At 48.3% G+C, this 21,694-nt stretch overlaps 6 protein-coding genes across 6 annotated transcripts; 4 read left to right on the forward strand and 2 right to left on the reverse strand.

Annotated features, from left to right (window-relative positions):
* Window position 1: 1 nt before the first annotated feature.
* Window positions 2-3,034, forward strand: LACBIDRAFT_330416 (uncharacterized protein; the record flags this gene model as incomplete). The annotated part of the gene is made up of 14 exons (XM_001884655.1): window positions 2-131; window positions 234-249; window positions 305-421; window positions 476-535; window positions 588-659; window positions 710-817; window positions 876-1,003; window positions 1,091-1,107; window positions 1,169-1,231; window positions 1,289-1,351; window positions 1,408-1,708; window positions 1,942-2,069; window positions 2,109-2,233; window positions 2,422-3,034. The coding sequence occupies 14 exons, from the start codon at window positions 2-4 to the stop codon at window positions 3,032-3,034; spliced, it is 1,941 nt and encodes a 646-aa protein (XP_001884690.1).
* A 744-nt stretch (window positions 3,035-3,778) lies between these two features.
* Window positions 3,779-5,482, reverse strand: LACBIDRAFT_330417 (uncharacterized protein; the record flags this gene model as incomplete). Its single annotated transcript, XM_001884745.1, has 7 exons — window positions 3,779-3,834; window positions 3,963-4,065; window positions 4,146-4,155; window positions 4,188-4,357; window positions 4,489-4,899; window positions 5,279-5,337; window positions 5,422-5,482. 7 exons carry the CDS (start codon window positions 5,480-5,482, stop codon window positions 3,779-3,781), a joined length of 870 nt encoding a protein of 289 aa, XP_001884780.1.
* Window positions 5,483-5,962: 480 nt separating this feature from the next.
* LACBIDRAFT_304258 (G protein a subunit 5) lies at window positions 5,963-7,849 on the forward strand (the record flags this gene model as incomplete). The annotated part of the gene is made up of 8 exons (XM_001884656.1): window positions 5,963-6,170; window positions 6,225-6,245; window positions 6,304-7,246; window positions 7,306-7,358; window positions 7,408-7,556; window positions 7,610-7,613; window positions 7,674-7,700; window positions 7,752-7,849. 8 exons carry the CDS (start codon window positions 5,963-5,965, stop codon window positions 7,847-7,849), a joined length of 1,503 nt encoding a protein of 500 aa, XP_001884691.1.
* A 704-nt stretch (window positions 7,850-8,553) lies between these two features.
* Window positions 8,554-9,536, forward strand: LACBIDRAFT_304259 (uncharacterized protein; the record flags this gene model as incomplete). Its single annotated transcript, XM_001884657.1, has 4 exons — window positions 8,554-8,830; window positions 8,883-9,080; window positions 9,128-9,348; window positions 9,402-9,536. The coding sequence occupies 4 exons, from the start codon at window positions 8,554-8,556 to the stop codon at window positions 9,534-9,536; spliced, it is 831 nt and encodes a 276-aa protein (XP_001884692.1).
* A 156-nt stretch (window positions 9,537-9,692) lies between these two features.
* Window positions 9,693-12,470, forward strand: LACBIDRAFT_304260 (uncharacterized protein; the record flags this gene model as incomplete). The annotated part of the gene is made up of 14 exons (XM_001884658.1): window positions 9,693-9,787; window positions 9,839-10,113; window positions 10,162-10,329; window positions 10,392-10,503; window positions 10,558-10,629; window positions 10,682-10,798; window positions 10,847-10,906; window positions 10,960-11,031; window positions 11,082-11,189; window positions 11,247-11,402; window positions 11,466-11,493; window positions 11,547-11,609; window positions 11,667-12,269; window positions 12,321-12,470. The coding sequence occupies 14 exons, from the start codon at window positions 9,693-9,695 to the stop codon at window positions 12,468-12,470; spliced, it is 2,079 nt and encodes a 692-aa protein (XP_001884693.1).
* Window positions 12,471-14,282: 1,812 nt separating this feature from the next.
* On the reverse strand, window positions 14,283-15,136 carry LACBIDRAFT_330419 (uncharacterized protein; the record flags this gene model as incomplete). Its single annotated transcript, XM_001884746.1, has 3 exons — window positions 14,283-14,545; window positions 14,639-14,872; window positions 15,082-15,136. 3 exons carry the CDS (start codon window positions 15,134-15,136, stop codon window positions 14,283-14,285), a joined length of 552 nt encoding a protein of 183 aa, XP_001884781.1.
* Window positions 15,137-21,694: the final 6,558 nt, after the last annotated feature.

A 21,694-nucleotide genomic window follows, 5' to 3' on the forward strand; every position in this document is an offset into this window, starting at 1 on the left:
TATGTTTCCGTTTTCTCAAGGGAGCAAGGTAGAAGACCTGACGGACCGTCTGGCGAAGCACGAACGGGAAAGTATCGATTCCCTTGCTGAAGCAGCTGGTGTAGAGGCAAAGCTCATGCTGTCACCCATGAGTAGGTTCTAACTTTGTGTTGGAATCTTACCGGACGTGTACTATCCCTTTTAGACTGCAGAACCTGAAAACCTTCTCATCAACAAATCTCCTTGAGCTGCAGGAGCTGAGGGTCAGGAGTGAGTGTACTCACCTACTTTTTGGATTCACGTCCACTTACGGGCTTTTGAACAGGGGCCTTTCGAAGTTGCTCGCGTCTCAAGAAGTCATCAACGCCAAGGACAAGGAAATTATCAGTTTGAAGGCAGAGGTCAAGGCTCTCGGCGAATCGAAGGCTGAGTTGAGAGCATTGTTAGTTTCCTCTTTTTTCCGTGTTTGGTGGACTTACGCAACACACACTACCAGGGTTGCGGAAGCTAAGAAAGCGGTTGCAGAGAAAGACCGCGAGCTCAGAGCTAGGGATTCGTAAGTGATGGCAAGATACCCTCTCATGTGCCTTTGACGATAATCTGTGCAGAAATATCTTGTTTGAGCAAAAAGTCGAGGACCTGAATTCGCAGGTCGATTCTGCAGAGGCATCGTTGAAAGTGTACGTCACCCATTTAGTCTCTTCTTGCCTTTGTAACGCCGTTTTTGTAGAACAAGAGAGTGGCTCGCACTGGCTGAATCCGAGGCTCGTGAGCGTAAAGAGGAAAGCGACATTCTGAAGACAAAGGTCGAGAGCCTTGAAGTCGCTTGGACCAAATGGTACCTCCACCTTTTGATCGTGTTTTATCCTCACCATTGATGAATACCGTTACGCTAGGGAGGGCCTGAATTCTAAGTTACAAACACAGATTCACGAGCTTAGCACAAAAGAAGGCCTGGCTGTACGGACGACCCAACTGGTTCAAGCTGAGATCAAGCGGGTCACAGCGGAAGCCAAGAAGGCCAGTGAGGAAGCGAGTAAAACTATCGAATCATTTGTTGCTCTTCTTTGACGTTGGCAATGGTTGGAACTGATTTTTTTCTTATCTTCAGGTTTCGCCAAGCGAATCGTCGGTTGGAGGTCGGCAATAACTTGTCCTTGTGCATATTCGTCACTGACATTATTATCAGAAGTGGTTGGATGAGCAAGATGCGGCGATAGTGGCAGGAAATGACATCAACAACGCACTCCAAGTGATGGAATTCACTAGCGACATGCGTACTCTACTGACGTTACTATGAACAACGCAGAATAAATTGGATGAGCAGACGGCTGCTTTATCGCTAGTGAAGGACCAGAGCACTGCGAATGAGGTGAGTCCACCATTTGTCATGATATTTCAATGATTATTGATATACTTCGACGTCAGGCAGGCGTTCAAGAGATTGTTCACAACCTTAGGACGGAACTCGCTGTTGTCCATGAGCAGAAACTCGCGCTTGAGCGTGAGACCGCCAACCTCAAAGCCTCATTCAATCAACTTACTCGGGAATCCGCTGCCTCACTGGCATCTGCTCAAGTGGACTTTGAGAAAAGGATGAACCAGCAGGAGAAGGCTAACGAGCACCTTGTCTCGGCGCAGGAGAAACGCACTGTTGCCGCTGAGAAGGTGGCCACTCTGGCGGAGAATGACGCTAAAGAAGCAAGAGTGGCGAGGGAGGAGCTTGCTGGTAGGCTTGCTTTGGCAGAGATGTCTGTGATTGTGATTGCTGAGGATGGCAAGGCTGCGGCGACGAGGGAGTCTGGGCAGATGAAGGTCATGAAAGCCTGAGCTGAGGAGTTGGAGGCAAGGGTGGGCGAAATGATGAAGCATGCGGAAACGCTTTTGAGTCGGTACCATGATGCGAACTTGGTAAGGTCATCTCCTTGTGAACTCATCCAGACCTGATTTCGACTTTTGTAGACCGACTTACAGAAGGACCTGGTGAATCACATTATTCTTCAAGTGCAAACATTATCAAACATTATCCTTCAAACGCAAACGAGGACCTCGTCGCTCAGGAGAACGAGCTTCGAAGAGTTAGTGTTACCGTGTGTGTGTTTGAAAACCCACTGACCTTGATCTCCCAGTGTGAACGCCTCGCAACTGGCCTCCATAGTAGAATTCAGTCTTTGGACGCAGCACTGGTGCAGATGCTCCAAGAGAGGGCCAAGAGTGCTGGGCCTGACGCGAAGACTTTGTTGAATTTCCGGATGTGACTGCCCTCGAGCCCAATTGACGAGTCATTGCAAGCTTTGGTAATGTGCCCATGTATACGCTCCTCTGACTTTATCTTTATTGGCTCATCATCATCATAGGCCGATAATGCAATGAAGCAAACGATCCTGAAGCGGCGCAGCGCTCATCACCAGATCCAGCCCACCTCTCTTTACCGGCCCCAAGTCCCAAACAACTTGAACAGGAAGAAATGATCAAACCACCATCACCCATCTCAAAACCTCAGCCCAGGGCAACTAATCAAAAGAAGAAGAGCTTCAAGGCCCTTGAGGACGCCAATTCGGACTATGAGTACGACAACAGGGACAACGATCTGAACGACTTGTCCGATCTGGAGCTTTCGTCACCAACAGGGAGGTCCATGAGAAAGCGGGGGTCGTTCTATATCACCGCCACCTACTGTGACCGTCGAGGAGCCTGTGGGGACAAAACGAAGCTTGGTATGCACGTTCCTCTGCTCCGATATTCCCCCGCTGTTTTTCAACCCCATTTTTCTGGGAGTTCAGAATCCGGCTGTCGTTACGACGCCTATCATCCCGTCCCCGCAGGAAGAAGTTTCGGTTTCGACTTCCCCAGTAAAGTCCCTGATGGGCCTGCCAAGACTTGTCAGAAGAAGTGCAAGTGGCTGGTTCGTTCTCATTATCAATGTCCTGTTGTTCGATCGTTTTGCGTTGCTTGGGACTCTGTTTTCCTAATCCGACTGGTTTTTCCCTGTATGCTCTGGCATCTCTCTCGGGTTTTGCTCTTAGGCAATTGTAAATATCTCCTCCTTGGCTAATTATGGACATTTGTCGCCGTGACGATTGTACATAATTCTTACTGTGTTTCTCGAGTCGTTTGCACATCTGATGAAGAAACTTCTGTGATGATGAATGGGTTGGACTGGGAACGGAAAAACGAATGGTGCTTTCCTGGTGCTCTGGCCTGGTTTGAGAGTCGGCGGCCGAATGGGTCGGACTCATGCACGAGCCAGTGCAGAGAGCACTGTATTCAGATAGATGGGAACCAAATGAGAAACAAAATTCTTGTGAAGCGATGGGTGGCTTGCCGTAACAGGCTGGGATACTCGGCGCGAAATAATGGAGCCCGCTTCAAAGGCCAATACAGTTTCACGTCCCGTTTCTTGACTGCACATGTAGTTGCAAGCTAGTCGTATGAATTTGGATCTACCTCGTTGAACAACCCCTTAAAATATCTTGAAACGGAAGCAAATTCACGATGGACGTCATGTAAACGATCGACCCTGGTCAGGCTCAGTATTTTATTTATAGATGGGGACTTGCAATTGGGGACGACCCCCTCGGATGTCATAATTATGGACGCGTCTCACACGTACATGCGTATATGTTTCACAATCAGCGAAATCCGTCGTTTAGGGAAAGTAAAAACCACCCCGACCCCGACCCCAATTTTTTTTTTGGTCAAAGGGGCCGACGGGTCCCTAAAGTCTTGACCCATAGGCCATCTGGTTTTTTTTTGTAGCCTGTTGTTCGTTGACGTGTTGAAGTATGAGTAAAAACGACTAGGGTTCTGCCGCGAGAGCAGTGATGCTATGAATAGAACATGGTGTGTTTCCCACTGCGACGACGTCATCATTCCTATCAACTCGCAGTCAGTTATTATTATTATTAGATACATAACGGCCCAGTGTGATTGAACAGCCTCAGGTTGTGGACACCCCAGATTTTTTCTTTGTTGGAACTTACGAGTCAGTGGCCGGACGGGGTGAGTGGGATCATTGGAGTGGGATATAGTTGGTGTCGCGGTGAGTGTTGCAGTAGTGATAAAACTTTGTTTTGAAGGCAGAGCCTGCCGGCGAGCCGATTCACTTGATTTACAACGGGCACCTGAATAAAAAGGTTAGACCGTGAAGAGACAAAAGAACTTACCCGCTGGGCTCTGTCCGACAACGGAGATAAAAATATACCTACATAGTTGCCGGACACCGTGTAGGATTAGAATTATTTTCAACACGAAAAAAAATTCCGACGCCAGTGCCAGTGGTACGCGTGTCGTCATACAGCACGCGCGGCGAGGACCTGCAGATGTAGGATTCAGATATGAGTTTTGACTTGTGGTATTGTTGACTTGCATAGTTGTACTGTTTCGTGAAGTCTTTCACAATACTAATTCAAGTCAGCGCATTCCGGGCCACGAGACTCTATAGCGTCCAAAACGCAACGGTCACCACCCCGTCAGACGCCAATATAATCATATCGTCGAACAACTGACAGTTGAACGGCTGTCACCTTGAACTTTCAAGTTCGGCCTCATGACCAAGTCCCGACGGGAGTCACAATGTACCTGAGCTTTCTGGTTCGAGTGGAATCGAACAGCCTGCTTGGAGACTGAGAACAGGTGAGCCGGCAATGGCAGTTGAATATTGAATGACAAGCTTGAGTGTTGACTGTCACGCCGGTTGACGCGTCGACGTGCCTTGAGCTTGGGTGGGGTGCCTTGCTTCGTCCTTGGGCCTTGGCTAGCCTTGGGTAGATAAACGCCAGACGCCAGTGCCTTGCTTTTTGCACGTGTGGGCAGACGCTGGTGTAGCGTGGTCAGGTTTTGTAGACGCGTGCGCTGCGTGGTTGGTGGATAGATAACAGGGCCACCGCTATCTTTTTTTGTTTCTTTGGGAAGGCTACGCTTGAGATGAAATGAGCAATTGAATTGAAAAAAAAGAGTTATGAGGGTGTAAGGAGACGTCGACCTTGCTCCGGATAAGATTGTTTCCGAATGAGCGCTCGCCGGCCTTGGGTTCAGGTTATTTACTTGCCGATTTTCTTGAACTCTGTGCGAGCTGCTTGGCAAGATAAGTGTCGCGGGACAAGTGCTTTGCACGTGTTGGCAGAGCGCTGCGTGGTTGGTGGATAGATAACACGGGCCTTTTTAAAAATTATGGCTAGCTCGATGCTCGAGATGAAGTGAGGTTTAATTTTTTTTTTAAATGGGGGGTACCGACTCTTATCGACTTTGAATGCTCCGGATAAGGTTTGCAATTTCCCAAAAGCGCCAGGTTGTTTACTTGCCGATTTTCTTGAGGCTGCTTGGCCCGCACTGCGCAGATGACGCGGTTGCCTGCCCCTGTGAGTCACTGCTTAGATTAGATCATGGTGACGTATATAGAGAGCGATCAGGGGGTGGTGAAAGTCGGCGGAGAGCAGTCACAAGAGCCTAGAGGAGGAATGTAAAGGCCTAGGGAACCCGAGGAGGCCGACGGATGGATCATGATGCATGAGTGGTGGTGATAGCTATGGGTACACTTGACACGACACGACGTCGCATGTCAATGTCAGTACGCCAATGTAAATAAGGTTGGGGGAAACATGGGCCTTTAAATGAGAAGCAGGGTGTAATTTAGAAAGCAGTGTAGGCTGAGGAACTTGAGAAGATGAACCGTTTTTGGGTGGGTTGGGTGACGAGGGGGATGGGATCTCCAGGCACTTCTTCAAAGGAGATAAGCGACGAATATCCGCGATTCTGAGCTCGATTGAAAACGTGCGTGACTTTGTTCCTGGTGAACCAGTTCTCGGTACCTGACCGCGTTCGCTTGCAGTGGGAAAAGTAAAAGATAAAGTTCAAAAATGGATCTTCTCTTTGAGTAAGTATGTATAGAGATGATTGATATGACTGCTGTACCTGGCTGGCGTCAATAATCCAAACCCCTCAATCCCCCCATCATCATTATCATACTTATCTCTTACTTGAGATGCCCGTGCGCACCGCTGACGACCCACTCGACGAGGTGCTCAAGCCGCCTCCGGACGAGTCTCCAGAAGACCGTGTGGTAAGGCTGCAGAATGAGGCAGAGGCAAAGAGAGTTAGCTTGGCTATTGATGCTAGCATCAAGGCTGAACGACATGCGAGGAGGAAAAAGAGGATTGTGAGGCTGTTGTTGTTGGGTCAGAGCGAGTCTGGTGAGCTTTGTGGTCGTTTTGACCTACACTGTATTTATGAGAGTGTGTGTTTAGGGAAATCAACAACTCTACGACGTACGTCCACCTCTGTTGTTTTCTTGGTCGATATGAAAAGCTTATCGCCACCCTGCAGAATTTCAACGACTGTATACACCCACCGCCTTTCGCGAGGAACGTATCCTCTGGCGCGCCGTTATCCAACTCAACATCATCAGGTCAATACGCACCATCCTCGACGCTTTGACCTTTCCTTCAACTTCAACGTCCTCACCACACACATCACCCTACTCGTCCCCTCGTTCGCGGGCCCGCACCATCTCCCGCCCGCCTTTACCAAACCACCCACACGAGCAACACAACGGCAACGGGAACGACACAACACTAACCTTTGGCTCTTCCTCACCCCCGCGTGTCAGACACCACCACCACCACCACTCGCCCCCGTCCAACCCAGACTCGGACGGAGACTCCGAGTCTGATTTCGTTCATCCCCACCACCACATACACCACCGCAGCCCACGCTCCACCTCCCCACTCACACTAGCCCAAAACACACCCCTAGACGCACTAAAAGCGCGCTTGTTACCCCTGCGTCATATCGAGGCTCTCCTCATCGCGAAACTTGTCCCGCCCAACGAGGAAGAGGCTACGCATTTCGCTCGTCCTGGTCCCCCTGGTGTTGGTGTTGGTGCTGGGACGAGTGCAGGGTCCTCTTCCGGGGCGAGTTCTACGTCGGGTGGGACGGGGAACCACGCGTATAGGAACCAAGAGATTTTCGTTAGGCCTGGGACGGGGTGGAAAGGCGGTTTGGCGCGTGCTAGGGTTACTTATCCTGGGTCTGGGTATGGGTACGGCGATCATCATGACGGCGCGAAGCAAAATAAAAACGGGAAGGGGAGTAGTGGTGGGAATGGGACAAGACCGATGAGTGCCGGTACCACGGGATCAGAAACACAGGATGAGCCGCAGGAAGTGTTGAATATGTGTAGGAGGGATATGATTGCGCTTTGGAATGATGAGGGTGTTAGGGAGGTGTTGAGGAGGAGGAAGATTAGGATTGAGGAGGAGTCGGGGTTGTGAGTTTTCCTTCTCTTTTTTTCTTTTTCTGGAAACGTATTTCTGATGTTTTATGTAGTTTTTTGGACGACTTGGAGCGCTTGACGTCCCTCAAGTATATGCCTACGGATGGTACGTCCCTCTCTTCCTTTCCCTTCCCCCCCCCCCCTCGAAGACGCAGCTAATCCATGTGAACAACCAGACGACGTCTTGAAAGCCCGACTCAAAACCGTCGGCGGATCAGAGTACAGATTTGAGATGGAAGCGACTGCGGGGAGGGATAGCGGGACGGAGTGGAGGATTGTGGATGTTGGTGGGAGTCGGAGTCAGGTTGGTTTCTTTCTTCTCTTCCTTTGTTCGTAAGCCTTACCATAACTCCGTAGCGTCGTAAGTCCCATCCTCAACCCACTCCTCAATATCCCTAATTCAAAACCACGTACCGTTTAGCTACATGGGCGCCCTTTTTTGATGATGGTACGTCCCCCTTTCTTTCTTCATGCGTAAGTTGATGTATTTTTTCCGCAGTGGACGCTATTATCTTCTTGGCACCCATATCAGGGTTCGACCAAGTCCTTTCGGAGGATCGGACGGTGAATAGGCTGGTAAGTTTTCTTTCCTTTTAGTTGCTTTGATTATTCGTCTTCGTCTTGTTTTGTTTTGGCGCCTCGTTCTTTCGTTCGTTTGGAGGATTCGTTTTGAGCACATCACGGAGGCGGTCTGCTCCTCCTCCCTTCCGTCTCTGTTGTTTTTGCAGTCGTGTTTTGCTCCTTCCCTTTCTCCGCCTACCTTTTTGAGGGGCAGCTTTGGGTATCAGTCCAATGATGCTTCCTTTTGCCTTTCCTTTCACTTGCGTCCGCTTCGACCTCTGTGGGTTTAGCGTCGATTGGTCTGATACCGTTCTGCCCCTTGCCTTGCCTCCGCATCTCTGGACTTCTGGCCGCGACAGGGCTCTGCACTCCGTTTCTTTTTTGCAGTTTGGGTAGCTCTGTTCCCCTGCCATCTTTGTATTCTCGGCTGTTTTATTTAAATTTATACGTTAACGAGAAGGTTTCGGCCCCCAATTCCTCGAAGAAGAGTGTAGCTATAGGATACATGAAGTGACCTCATGTACGCAATAATAAAAACCATTGGCAAATTTTGTTTCTTTGTCCTCTTCCGACAACCACCACAATCAGAATACAATTTTCTTGACTTTTCTAACCATTTCTTGGCTATTCCATGGGAAACAACGGCTTTGATTGTAATGCTCTCAGAGGTATCAATCCAAAGTTCTCAATGTCACAGACTTCGGACGTCAACGACAAAAGTCAAGCCGAAGACGTTCTCAATGACGCAGGGTAAGCCACTTACACAGAACCCGAAAATCAGCTCGACACACAACGCAAATTCCTTCAAGTTCGCTCTGTTCAAGAACGCTGAAGCCTTGGCCATTCCTGACGCGTCGCGACGATCCGTGTTTTCTTTTCAAGCGCAACAACGAACGCAGGCCGGGAGTTCATCTCAGACTCACATATCGGCACCGCTATTTCTTTCAGACGTCCAAGAATCGAAGGCACCGGTCAATATCCTGCAGGCTCGCGACGTCGGACAGGGGGAGGCACAAAGTGAGCATTGCCACTCTTTCTTTCGTGGACATCGGTCTGATGACGACTACAGAGGGAAGGAGAGACGCGTCATTACCGTTGCCGGCCTCACCCAAATATGAAGGCCGCGCATACATCCAGCCAGCATCGCGTAAACCGCCGCCAAATCGTCCTTCACCTACCGCTTCACACAGAAAAAGAGAATTCTGGCCAGAATATAGCCGGGAAAACGACAGAACCGCATCTTTGACCTTAATTCCGGGGGAGTCCAGTAAGTTATTCAATTTATACGCCATCTTGTTTGACACATCGTGATAGACCACAAACCTAGTCGTCGACAATTCCCCACCCTATCTGGAGCGCATACATCTTCTTCGCCTCCGCCTTCACGCCCCAGCTCGCGGTCTCAAGCCGTTTTTCCACGATCAAAAAATGAATTAGGTTTCAATTCGATTCCAGATACGTCTCTCAAACCACAACAAACTCCTCCCATTGCGAAAAGGGATGTAAAGCGAGCGTTTAGCGATCTCCTTGAGCATGTTCGTTCCTTCATGGTTCTTCTTGCTTCCGTTTTTTTGAACTTTCTCCACAGAACCACCGATACGAGGCTCTCTTTGCGGAATCGATCGCGCTGCAAACACAAAATGAGTATTTATTGCGGATGCGCAGTGCGGCGACAAAGGATTTTAAGTCTGCGCGTGAAGAACTTTCCGCTACAGCAGGGTAGTTGGCGTCTGCTAGGTCGGAGCTTGCCGCAGCTCTCCCACTGTTGAAATCAACGGAGAATGAACTAAGCACCGCGAAGTCTGACCTTGCCTTAACACGCTCAAATCTTGCGGATGCCGTCGCCGAAATTTCGTCCCTCAAAACTTCTCTGGAGCAAATGTCGCATTCTTATGAGCAGGAAATGTTGGGGAAGGAAGTGGCTGAAAACAGGCTCGTCACGGCAAAGCAAGGTCTGGCGACTCTACGAGAGAAGTAAGTTATCAGTCAATTCTTGTTGTTTCTTACTTATGCTAGCTTCAATAGCTACGAGTCACTTCATTCTTCCTTTGTTGCTCTTGGAAAGTCTCATGAGGCTTCGGCAGCTTCGCTTTCACAAGCTGTCGCCGAGGCGACTGAAATTAAGCGGTCTGCAGCGGATGCCTTGGCCAGTAAGGTTGCTTCAACGGGGTCTTTTGCAATGTTGACGACGTCTCCGCTACCATTAGGTGTCAAACCTCTCCTTGAAGCAGGCGGTGGCCTTTCTCGCGCATCTGAAATGAGAGACACCATTCAAGAACTCCAGGGAAAGTTGGGGTCATGTAAGCTCGTTCCTCCTCTTCATTGAGTCGTTCGTTGATCCTCTACAGCCCAGCGTGTGACTGATCTCCTCCGAGACAAGCTCCACCATCTATCTTCCCAGCTCGCGGATGCGCAAGCACGGATCAAAGATTTCGAAGATACGGAGCGCGGGACGCTGAGTGTTCTTCGTGACCGCTTGCAAGATAAGCGGGGCTTGGAAGTTTTGTGCAGTGTCTGTGAGCATTTCTGTCAACTGCCTTTGCTCCTGTATGGACACTTATGTTTTCGTTTTCTCAAGGGACCAAGGTAGAAGACCTGACGGACCGTCTGGCGAAGCACGAACGGGAAAGTATTGACGCCCTTGCCACAGCAGCTGGTGTAGAGGCAAAGCTCATTGCTGTCACTCATGAGTAGGTTCTACTTTTGTGTTGGAATCTTACGGGACGCGTGAACTATCCTTTCAGATTACAAAACCTGAAGACGTTCTCATCAGCAAATCTCCTTGAGCTGCAGGAGCTGAGGGTCATCAAGGAGGAGTGAGCATCCTCTGCCTTTCGGTTTGACTTGCGCTCACTGGCTTCTTAACAGGGGTCTTTCCAAGTTGCTTGCATCTCAAGAAGTCATCAATGCCAAGGACAAGGAGATTATCGGTTTAAAGGCAGAGGCCAAGGCTCTCGGCGAGTCGAAGGCTGAGTTAAGAGCACTGTGAGTTTCCTCGTCTTCCATGTTTGGTGGATTTACGCGCACTATCAGGGTTGCGGAAGCTAAGAAAGCGGTCGCGGAGAAAGACCACGAGCTCAGAGCTAGGGATTCGTAAGTGATGGCGACAGACCCTCTCGTATGCCATTTAACGATAATGTGTGCAGAAATACCTTGATTGTGCAAAAGGTCGAGGACCTGAACTCGCAGGTCGTTTCTGCAGAGGCATCGTTGAAAGTGTACGTCACCCATTTAGTCTCTTTTTGCCTTTGTAACGCCGTTTTTGTAGAACAAGAGAGTGGCTCGCACTAGCTCAATCCGAGGCTCGTGAGCGTAAGGAGGAAAGCGATGTCCTCAAGACAAAGGTCGAGAACCTTGAAGTCGCTCGTGCCGAATGGTAGGGCTACCTTTCGATCATACTTACCCTCACCGTTGATTAATACCGTTACTCTAGGGAGGGTCTGAATTCTAAGTTACAAGCACAGATTCAAGATCTTACTACTAGAGAGGCACTGGCTGTCCGGACGACCCAACTAGTTCAAGCTGAGATCAAGCGGGTCACAGCGGAAGCCAAGAAGGCCAGCGAGGAAGCGAGTAAAACTGTCGAATCGTTTGTCGCTCTTTTTTGACGTTGGAAATGGTTGAAACTGATCCTTTTTTTCCATATCTCCAGGCTTCGCCAAGCGAATTGTCGGTTGGAGGTCGGCAATAACGTGTACTTGTGCATATTCATCACTGACATCGGCATTTTCAGGACCGATTGGATGAACAAAGTACGGCTCTAGTGTCAGCGAATGACATCAACAATGCACTCTGGGTAATGGAATGCACTAGCGACATGCGTACTCTACTGACTTTACCATGAACAACGCAGGCTAAATTGGATGAGCAGACGGCTGCTTTAACGCTAGCCAAGGAGCAGATCACTGCGAATGAGGTGAAATCTGCCGTTTGTCATGATACTTTAGTGATTGTTGATATACTTCGACCTCAGGCGGGCGTTCAAGAGATCGTTCACAACCTCAGGACGGAATTCGCCGTTGCCCATGAGCAGAAACTCGCGCTTGAGCATGAGGCCGCGAACCTCAAAGCATCATTCAATCAACTTGCTCGGGAATCCGCCGCCTCACTGGCAGCTGCTCAAGTGGACTTTGAGAAAAAGATGAACAAGCAGGAGAAAGCTAACGAGCGACGTGTCTCGGCGCAAGAAAAACGCGCTGTTGCCGCTGAGAAGGCGGCCACTCTGGCGGAGACTGACGCTAAGGAAGCAAGAGCGGCGAGGGAGGAGCTTGCTGGTAGGCTTTGTTTGGCGGAGATGTCTGTGATTGCGATTGCTGAGGATGGCGAGGCTGCGGCGACGAGGGAGTCTGGGCAGATGAAGATCATGAAAGCTCGAGCTGAGGAGCTGGAGGCAAGAATGGGCGAAATGACGAAGCATGCGGAAACGCTTTTGAGTCGGTACCATGATGGGAACTTGGTAAGGTCATCTCCTTGTGGACTCATCCAGACCTGATTTCGACTTTCGTAGACCGACTCAGAAAAGGACCTGGTGAACCATGTTATTCTTCAAACGCAAACGAGTTACGAACAGGACGTCGTTGCTAAGGATAATGAGCTTCGAAAAGTTAATGTCATCATATGTGTGTTGAAACCTACTGACCTCGATCTCCCAGCGTGAACACCTCGCAACTGGCCTCCATAGTCGAATCCATTCTTTGGAGGCAGCACTAGCACAGATGCTAAAAGAGAAGGCGAACAAAACGAAGATTGGTATACACGTTTCTATGCTCCGATATTCCTCCGCTGTTTTTCACCCCTTTTTTGAAATGTAGACGGCCACAGGAGTTCAGAATCCGGCTGTCGTTACGGCGCTTATCATGCCGTCCCCGCAGGAAGACCGATCTGGAGCCTTTGTCGCCAGCAGGGAGGTGCATGAGAAAGCGTGGTCGTTCTGTATCACCGCCAGCTACTGTGACCGTCGAGGAGCCTGTGAGGACAAAACGAAGATTGGTATACACGTTTCTATGCTCCGATATTCCTCCGCTGTTTTTCACCCCTTTTTTGAAATGTAGAGGGCCACAGGAGTTCAGAATCCGGCTGTCGTTACGGCGCTTGTCATGCCGTCCCCGCAGGAAGAAGTTTCGGTTTCGACTTCCCCAGCTATTCAGAAGAAGGCTTCCGATGGGCCTGTCAAGACTCGCCAGAAGAAGCGCAAGTAGCTGGTTGGTTCTCGTTATCAATGCCCTGTTGGTCGGTCTTTTTGCGGTACTTGGGACTCTGTTTTCCTAATCCGACTCGCTTTTTCGTCTTTGGCCTGGGATTTCTCTTGGATTGGCCCTTTGGCAATTGCAACTGTCAACTCTTTGGCTAATCATGGACGTTTTGTCGCCGTGACGATTGTCCATAACTCTTACTGTGTTGCTCAAGTCATTTGTACATATGGTGGGACTGGGAAACTGCTTTTAGTGAACGGAAAAACGAATGGTGCTTTCCTGCCGCTCTGGCCTGGTTTGAGAGTTGGCGGCCGAATTTCGGGTCGGACTCATGCACGAACCAGCTAAAGAGAGCAATGTATTTGAATAGATGTGAACCAAATGAGAAAACAAAAAATTTGTGAAGCGATGGGTGGCTTGCCGTAACAGGCTGGGATACTCGGCGCGAAGTACTGGAACCCGCTTCAAATGCCAATACAGTTTCACTTCCCGTTTCTCAAAACATGGGACTGTAGTTGCAAGCTAACTTACAAACCCGAGGAACCTCGAGACACCCAGAGTCTCTCCTCGTTGTAAAAGTAAAAATTGAGGTTGCATAACGGAAGCAAATCCACGATGGTAGCAACGTCGTATAAACGATCGACTCGGGTCAGGTTCAGATGGGGACAAGTTTAATATTGGCTCCTTGCAACCTCTGCAACTGTGGGCGACTCCCAATCAGTTTAAATAACGGATTACGAAAAACCATGGGTCAATCCAATGCATCAAAGGCTCTAGGGACCCGTCGGCCCCTTCGACCAAAAAAGAAAAAGGAAAAAAAAACGGGGTCGTGGTCGGGGTGGTTAACTTTACTTCCCTACATGACGAATAAATTTGGCTGATTGTGAAATTTATGCACATGCACCGGTGAGTACGCGTGCATAATTACGACAAGTGAGTTATCTCTGCGAGAATTTGTTCGTTGACGTGTTCAAGTATGAGTAAACCGACTAGGGTCCTGCCGCGAGAGCAGTGGGGTGCTTTGAATAGAACATTGGTGTGTTTCCCACTGCGACGTCATTCCTATCAACTCGGAGTCAGTTATTATTATCAAGGTACATACTCAACAGTGTGATTGAACCAAGGTTGAACAGCTTCAGGTTGTGGACACCCCAGTTTTTGGAACTTGCCAGTCAGTGGCCTGGGGTGAGTGGGATATCCTTACTTGTTGGGGTTGGCGGTGGCCCTTGTGTACTTTCTCTATCTGTTCCAATGGTGGCGATGAACGACGAGCCGATTCAAAATTTAAAATTCATGATGAACTGCGAGTTGGGGATGTTGATTTTCCTACAACTCTCAACTCGATGACGTTTGATGAATTTTTCGATGACAGCTCGACGAGAATGTAGAAAGCGACCAGGCCATGGATCTAGCCTCGCAACAGCTTGACCGACATCCTGCCCACATAACCTCTGGGTGAAAGCCCCGTATATCGGAGTGAAGGAAGTGTTGTCTTGGTCGGGAACGGCGAAGCGAAAGCCCCATTGAGGGGTGTAAGGACCTGGTCTTCAGCCATTCCCCTGATCACAGTCCGCCTCTGAATAGCTCTACCGTGATGGCCGTGCGGAATGGGAGGCCATGAGTCTACACCCACGACTCAACCTGCTCGTAACCTCTGAGTAGAAGAGTCGCTTCAGGAAATGCATCCCCAGGCATGGAGGGTAAAAACCGGCCATATCTAGATCCTGCTTGGACACCAACACGTTCACGGGCGTGATAGACGCATACACGAACCATACTCCTGATAGTTGAGTGGAAAGGACATAGCCCGCCTTGACAAATCCAATCTTCGGCAATCTCTTCGACGGCAGGCTGTCTTGGTGACGTGCTAGGACGGAATCGAGCCATAGTCTATGGTCTCTTGTCATACAACCAGCCCCAGCACCCTCCAGTAGCGTTGAAAACTGCGCATCAACGCTGGATCCGAACCTTTATAAACTCCCTGGACGACGATCTGCCTTGGCTGCCACTGGTCAAGAGTTCCAGATAAGTGGGGAAGGGTGTAGCACCAGGTTTCTAGGAGAGAGATTCGCGTACACTGCCCTGACGGGATGCATACAGAACCTGCTTCGGTATCGATAAGACCAAACATGGCAAGGGTCGGGTCCTATCCTTGGTAACTGCCTGAACGACAACTTGCCACGGCACACTCTGATTTAAGGGGGGTTTCTTGGCCTACACCGTGCTCCAAAAAATAAAGGAATCGCATGTGTAATAGGGGACCAGAGATCAAAAGGAGGAGCGCGAGGAGGGGAAGCGGGATGATGGGGGTGCAGTGATGAAGCTATAGCATATACTGCATTGAGAGGAGAGCGTATAGTGGCCCCGTCTTGGTATCGGCAAGACGATACCAAACCAAAGAACGGGGTGTTCCGCGAATGCCAATCGAATCATGGGCAGGATGAGCGCATAGGGCACGGGTCTGATCTTTGGTAACTCTCTAAACAACAACCTGGCTCGATAGCCTCTTAATCAAGGGGGCTAAAGAGCTGAGTTTGGGGGTAAAGAGAAAGGAGAGCCCCGGCTTGTTCGGTGGACAATTTGCTCCTAGGACCTCCAGAAAAGATAGTAGGGGATCTAGACATGCAGAGTGTGGCTTTGAAGCGATGAAACTCGTTTCAGAGTGACGTTATGGGGAGGGAAGAGAGTTGGGACTGGTGGTTGTCGTTTGATAGTTCACGGGTGGCTTGTCGCGTCATACGAGGAAGGGTAAAGATGGCCCAATCCCTCCCCAACATCGCGAAGGCTTGACCAACGGGTATAGACTCGTGTAAGATGGTCTTGAAAAACCGGACAGGGGCCCATCAGACGAACGAGCGCTCAACGCTGATTAACGGTCAACGCTTGATCCACATCCAAAAATACGACCAAAAAAGAAAGACAAAAAAGAGCGAAACAACGAAGAAAAACGAAAAGACCAACTCACTTTTCGGCCAACGTCAACGGCGGCCTCCCTTTCTCCTTCTCCTTCTCCAAGGGCAAATTCATGAATCACCCCATGTCTCCCCTTCAAAACCGGGCTTCCCCTCCCCACCGAACTGCTCCTCGATAAGCCAGCTCCAGCGTGTAAAGACTGCTGCGTGCGAGCGTGCCTCGTTATTATTGATTGAGCTTGAAGTGTAGTCAATAACATATAGAGCATTGTATCTGGGAGGCTCTTCTTATGCTTGCAGATGTGCCTGGTGAGGGTGAGGAAGCGGATGCGGATGATGATGAGGTGATTGTTCCATCTAGGAGAGGGAGTGGTCGTGGACTGGGTGAGGCGGGTAGAATGCCTAGAGAGTGTCGTTTAGATTTGGTGGTTGATGAGTAGGAGGTCGATGGCGCCGTTGTGCAGAAAGTCCCCGCTTCTGGGCCATACGTTCGTGAACCAACTTGGGCGAACGCGAACGTGGACTGGGCACCTTAAAACGAAACCCTAACTCTCGTCTGTTGTCCAACAACTTGCCCATCGTAAATGTTTAGATCTCCCTTTCCAGAAGGAATTCCCTTCAGCGCAGCCCGGAGCTCTCCAGTTCCAACCCCAACCCTCTCATCCAGCTGATGAACTCGCACAAAACATTGCCCTTTGGAACAGCCTTTCGATAATTGATAATTGGCACGAGGGTGACACGTAAGGAATGAAGGAGGGAGTCATTGCCACCACCGTTTCATCCTCGACCTCATTCTTGAAAGAACAGGCTTGAAGACTGAGTGGAGTACTGAGCACCTGCTAGGCTCGAATTGCAAACTTGTATGTCACATGCCTGTAGAGTCGCGCCCCGAGACCCGATCGGGGCAGCAGATGGTGGAAGTGTGACGGTGGTAGTGTATATGCATCAGCTGGGGGAAGTTGCGGGGAACTGGCGTTAGCGACATGGAGTAGAGAATTGTATAGAAGCAGGTTGAAAGTAGACAGGGGGGAGGGAAGCTGAGGGGAGGAGGCGGGGATGGAAGAGGAAGAGGATTGAAAGCGAAGAGGGGTGGAGAGAAGAGGGGGGTTGGAAAGACACCACAACATTCTACCCGCTTTGCGGAGGCAACCCAACTCTGCAACTCGCCTATCAAGTAATAAACAGAAAAGCTCACCCAATCTCAACATCCCAAACACTCAAAACCTTACCGGACCCTCCAGTTACGACGATCGAATTAGGCCGGCCACACCAATGAAGGAGTAGCGCATTCAGCTTTGACTTGATCTTGAGCGGCCTTGTCTCGCTGTTGGTTTAGAGATCGACTATGGCGCCACCGACGTGAAGGTGCGCTGTGTAGTTTGGTCTGGTGCGAGTCCCGGTCGTCTTGCTGGTGGTGTAAGCTTCCACCACACCCGTTGCGCGAATCTACATCAGGTTTGTGGCTCAAGCTCCCGCCATCGCGTTGATCCATAGTTCCTAATATCTACCCGCCTAGTCCATCGAGGCGTTGAAATTCGAAGATAGCGAAAGAGCCGCAGACGTTAGGTGAGATTGAGTTGGTCCTGCCGCTGTGCTGCTAACTGCCGCTTGATGTCGTTGTTCTCCGATCATCTGCGCCCGTCGATACCTCACTAGCTTTCCCAAGGATGAATATTGCGCCTAACTGTATACACTGTCAGGAGGGATCACGCACAAAAAATCAAACCAAAGATACATACGAACATTATTGACTACGCAAATTCTACGAAATGAGAAGTGAGCAAAACGGATCCAAGTTATAAAGATGTAGAGAAGAATATCACCTCCTCGACTTCAAAAGTTGTTTTAGGCTTTTGGCATCGTATTTGCGCGTCCGCGAAAGTAGCTAATAGGTTCATTGAGGAGATGTGTCTGTTGCAGAGGAACTGTTCTGAGGGGAAGGATATCGGTAGTCCACGCGCAAAACGACGATACGGGTCGACGTCGCAGTTCAACGTTCATCTCTCGAGTATGGTAGGTACGCTTCTCTGAACCGGGTTCCGAGCGCCCACAGGACAGGTGACAGAATTTTGAGCTGAACGCTTGTATGCCCCGGCAAAACGCGAATGATGCCTCATGGGCAGTGGCGGCTGTTGCACCCCCTCGTTCTCACTTCTTTCCTTCGCCCCCATCTGCTACGCTTCCAACATGAGCCAATTAAATGTCCTCCAGAACGCTCAGAACGTTGCTATAACTGATAGCAACATAAACGTCGCCGATACTGTTAGTAAAGTTTTCTAAAGCTTCTATTGCAAGCTCATCAATCGGTATTTTAAACAGATCAATTACTACACTAGCGCCGGCAACAGAACGAGATCTGATGCAGTGATTCCCGTAAAACCAAACTCAAGTATTCGGTTCACAGGACGCACCAACGTTCTCGCAAAATTGAAGGAACATTTTACTGCTGAAAGCAACAATAAACTCCGCCGTCGAAAATTCTTTTTGTTGTATGGCATGGGGGGTATTGGGAAGACTCAGATTTGTTTGAGGTTCATTGAAGATATGTCTGACTAGTAAGTACTCCACCATATTACTTAGTACCTGTTTCTGAATGGTCCCAAGCTTTTCCCATGTTTTCTGGATTGATGCATCTTCAGTTGGTACAATCACCCAGGCACTGAAGGGAATCTGCAACCTTCCTGAGGCTCAGTCTTCTGCTCTGGATGGTTCACCTCAATCTGCTTTATGGTGGATTAGCTCTCTGAGAGGGAACTATGCAATGGTCTTTGATAATGCTGATAATCTGACACCTGAGGAACTTGAGCAATATTTTCCATCTGGGCTAGGAGGGAATATTCTGATAACTAGTCGCAATTCTGGTCTAAAACATCTGACTTTACATGAGAATTCTCTTGAGGTGAAAGAGATGGAAGAAAATGATGCTATCTCTTTACTCTTAAAGGCTGCTTGCTTGAGTGAGTCTCAGGAAAACTTACAAGCTGAGGCTTCCAAGATTGTGAATGAGCTCTTTTGCATTCCTCTGGCTATTGATCAGGCTGGTGCTTTCATTGCTTTTGGGGGCAGAGACATAAGAGACTATCTTGATGAATATTCTCAAAACAGAGAAAGATTATTATCTTACCCAGCTTTCAAAGGGGCATCTAAGTACAACAGAACTGTGTATGGGACTTGGGAGCTATCATTTAAAGAAATTCAGGCAAGAGCTAAAAATGATGATTCTCAAGAAGCTGAGGCAGCTAAGAGTGCAATGTTTCTGCTGGCAATGTTTGCCTTCTTTCACTTTGATGGTATTACAGAAGAAATCTTTTCTTATGCTGCTACTCAGGAATGTGGAGATAATGAGCAGGGGTCAGCCTTGCCTCTTGCAACCTCCATAATAGACCGCACACTGCTTCAGCTTCACAAAACAGGAAAATGGGATGATTACATCTTCAAAGAGGGAGTCCGAGTATTACTGTCCTTTAGCCTGATCAAACTGGCCTCATCCAAAGGCATCTATACCATGCACCCACTCATTCATGCATGGGGAAGAGACAGAATGTCCTCAGAAGATAGAGAGAAATACTATTTGATGGCATATGGGATGTTAGCTTGCTCTCTTCAAGAAAACTTCAATGAGCAGCCATATCAGTTCAGAAGGATTTTGGTCACTCATTTGAGGGCCAATATACAGCATAGTGTGATGACAAAGAAGAAAATGGTTGATATTTACTTTGATGATGCTCATAAAAAATTTGGGGAAATGTTGAGGGAGCAGGGGTATTACAGTGAGGCAGAGAAATTTCAAATTCAAGTGCTGGATTCAAGATACAGACTTCTTGGAGAAGATCACCCAGATACAATCTGGGCCATGAGTAATCTTGCAGATACATATAGAAGTCTAGGAAAATATGCAGATGCAGAGAAGCTTGGAATCAAAGTTCTAGATATGAGAAACAGACTTCTTGGAGAAGAGCACCCAGATACAATCCAGGCCATGGGTAATCTTGCAGATACATATAGGAGTCTAGGAAAATATGCAGATGCAGAGAAGTTTGAAATCAAAGTTCTAGATATGAGAAACAGACTTCTTGGAGAAGAGCACCCAGATACAATCTGGGCCATGAATAATCTTGCAAATACATATAGGAGTCTAGGAAAATATGCAGATGCAGAGAAGCTTGGAATCAAAGTTCTAGATATGAGAAACAGACTTCTTGGAGAAGAGCACCCAGATACAATCCAGGCCATGGGTAATCTTGCAGATACATATAGGAGTCTAGGAAAATATGCAGATGCAGAGAAGTTTGAAATCAAAGTTCTAGATATGAGAAACAGACTTCTTGGAGAAGAGCACCCAGATACAATCTGGGCCATGAATAATCTTGCAAATACATATAGGAGTCTAGGAAAATATGCAGATGCAGAGAAGCTTCAAATCAAAGTTCTAGATATGAGAAACAGACTTCTTGGAGAAGAGCACCCAGATACAATCCAGGCCATGGGTAATCTTGCAGATACATATAGGAGTCTAGGAAAATATGCAGATGCAGAGAAGTTTGAAATCAAAGTTCTAGATATGAGAAACAGACTTCTTGGAGAAGAGCACCCAGATACAATCTGGGCCATGAATAATCTTGCAAATACATATAGGAGTCTAGGAAAATATGCAGATGCAGAGAAGCTTCAAATCAAAGTTCTAGATATGAGAAACAGACTTCTTGGAGAAGAGAACCCAGATACAATCTGGGCCATGGGTAATCTTGCAGATACATATAGGAGTCTAGGAAAATATGCAGATGCAGAGAAGTTTGAAATCAACGTTCTAGATATGAGAAACCACTTCAGTCACCCACTGCCAACTGACTATTAGTCATGCAAACTCCACGTAAGTTACATGACTAAATGTCATGGACCATATCTATATTCTAGATATATATGGGTCCTAGAAAGCCCTGAAATCTAAAATATATTCTTGACACGTGGACCCTGAAATGTCACACAAAAATTATAATGTCTGTGTCACACCACCAAAATATATTTTGCAAGTGAAATGCAGTAAGGATATATTTTTGGTCAGTGGACCCTGAAATGTCACTGTCACACCTTAGAAATATATTTTGCCCTGGCTTGGCCTTAGGATATATTTTGTGAAACAGATGTGGTAAGGATATATTTTTCTGGTCTGTAGGGGTGTCAGGGGTCCTAGTTTCAGCAAAAAACTTGTGATTTTTTTGCTGTCTAGGGTATATACTCTGGAAGATTCTGCAATGATTTCCAGGGGTTTTGGCACTATGTCTGGCTTGTGCTCCCAGTATGTAGGTAGCAATAAGGGGCATCAATAGTATCTGTGATCTACCTGAGTTGCTTAAGTATCATGCACTTCCAATCACACTATGAATACAGTTCGTGTTACGGACTAACAATTTTGGGCCTCAATGACATGTGTGATTCACCTTGAAGCTCTTCAGTCCAAGATTCCTGAGTTGCTGTGGTATTATCCATTTTGACACTATGGATACAGTTCGCACTATGGAATTTTTTAGCTGCTTAGAAATCCCCTCCACTTCTGCTTCTACTTCAGCTCCGAGATCCAGTTGTACCTTATCGGCATCCCCCATCAACATCTGTATCACCATTCCCTGACAGTCAAACCCCTACATGTGATATCAAACATCTCCCAATCCACTTTCAAAAACAAAAGAGTTCACAATGTTTTTTGTTGTTTCTCTCCTTCTCTCTCCAGTTGCACCTTATTATCTGCATACCCCACCAACATCTGATTACCATCTCCT

The sequence above is a fragment of the Laccaria bicolor genome, genomic scaffold, assembly GCF_000143565.1.
Source record: "Laccaria bicolor S238N-H82 LACBIscaffold_27 genomic scaffold, whole genome shotgun sequence".
NCBI classification, from domain to species: domain Eukaryota; kingdom Fungi; phylum Basidiomycota; class Agaricomycetes; order Agaricales; family Hydnangiaceae; genus Laccaria; species Laccaria bicolor.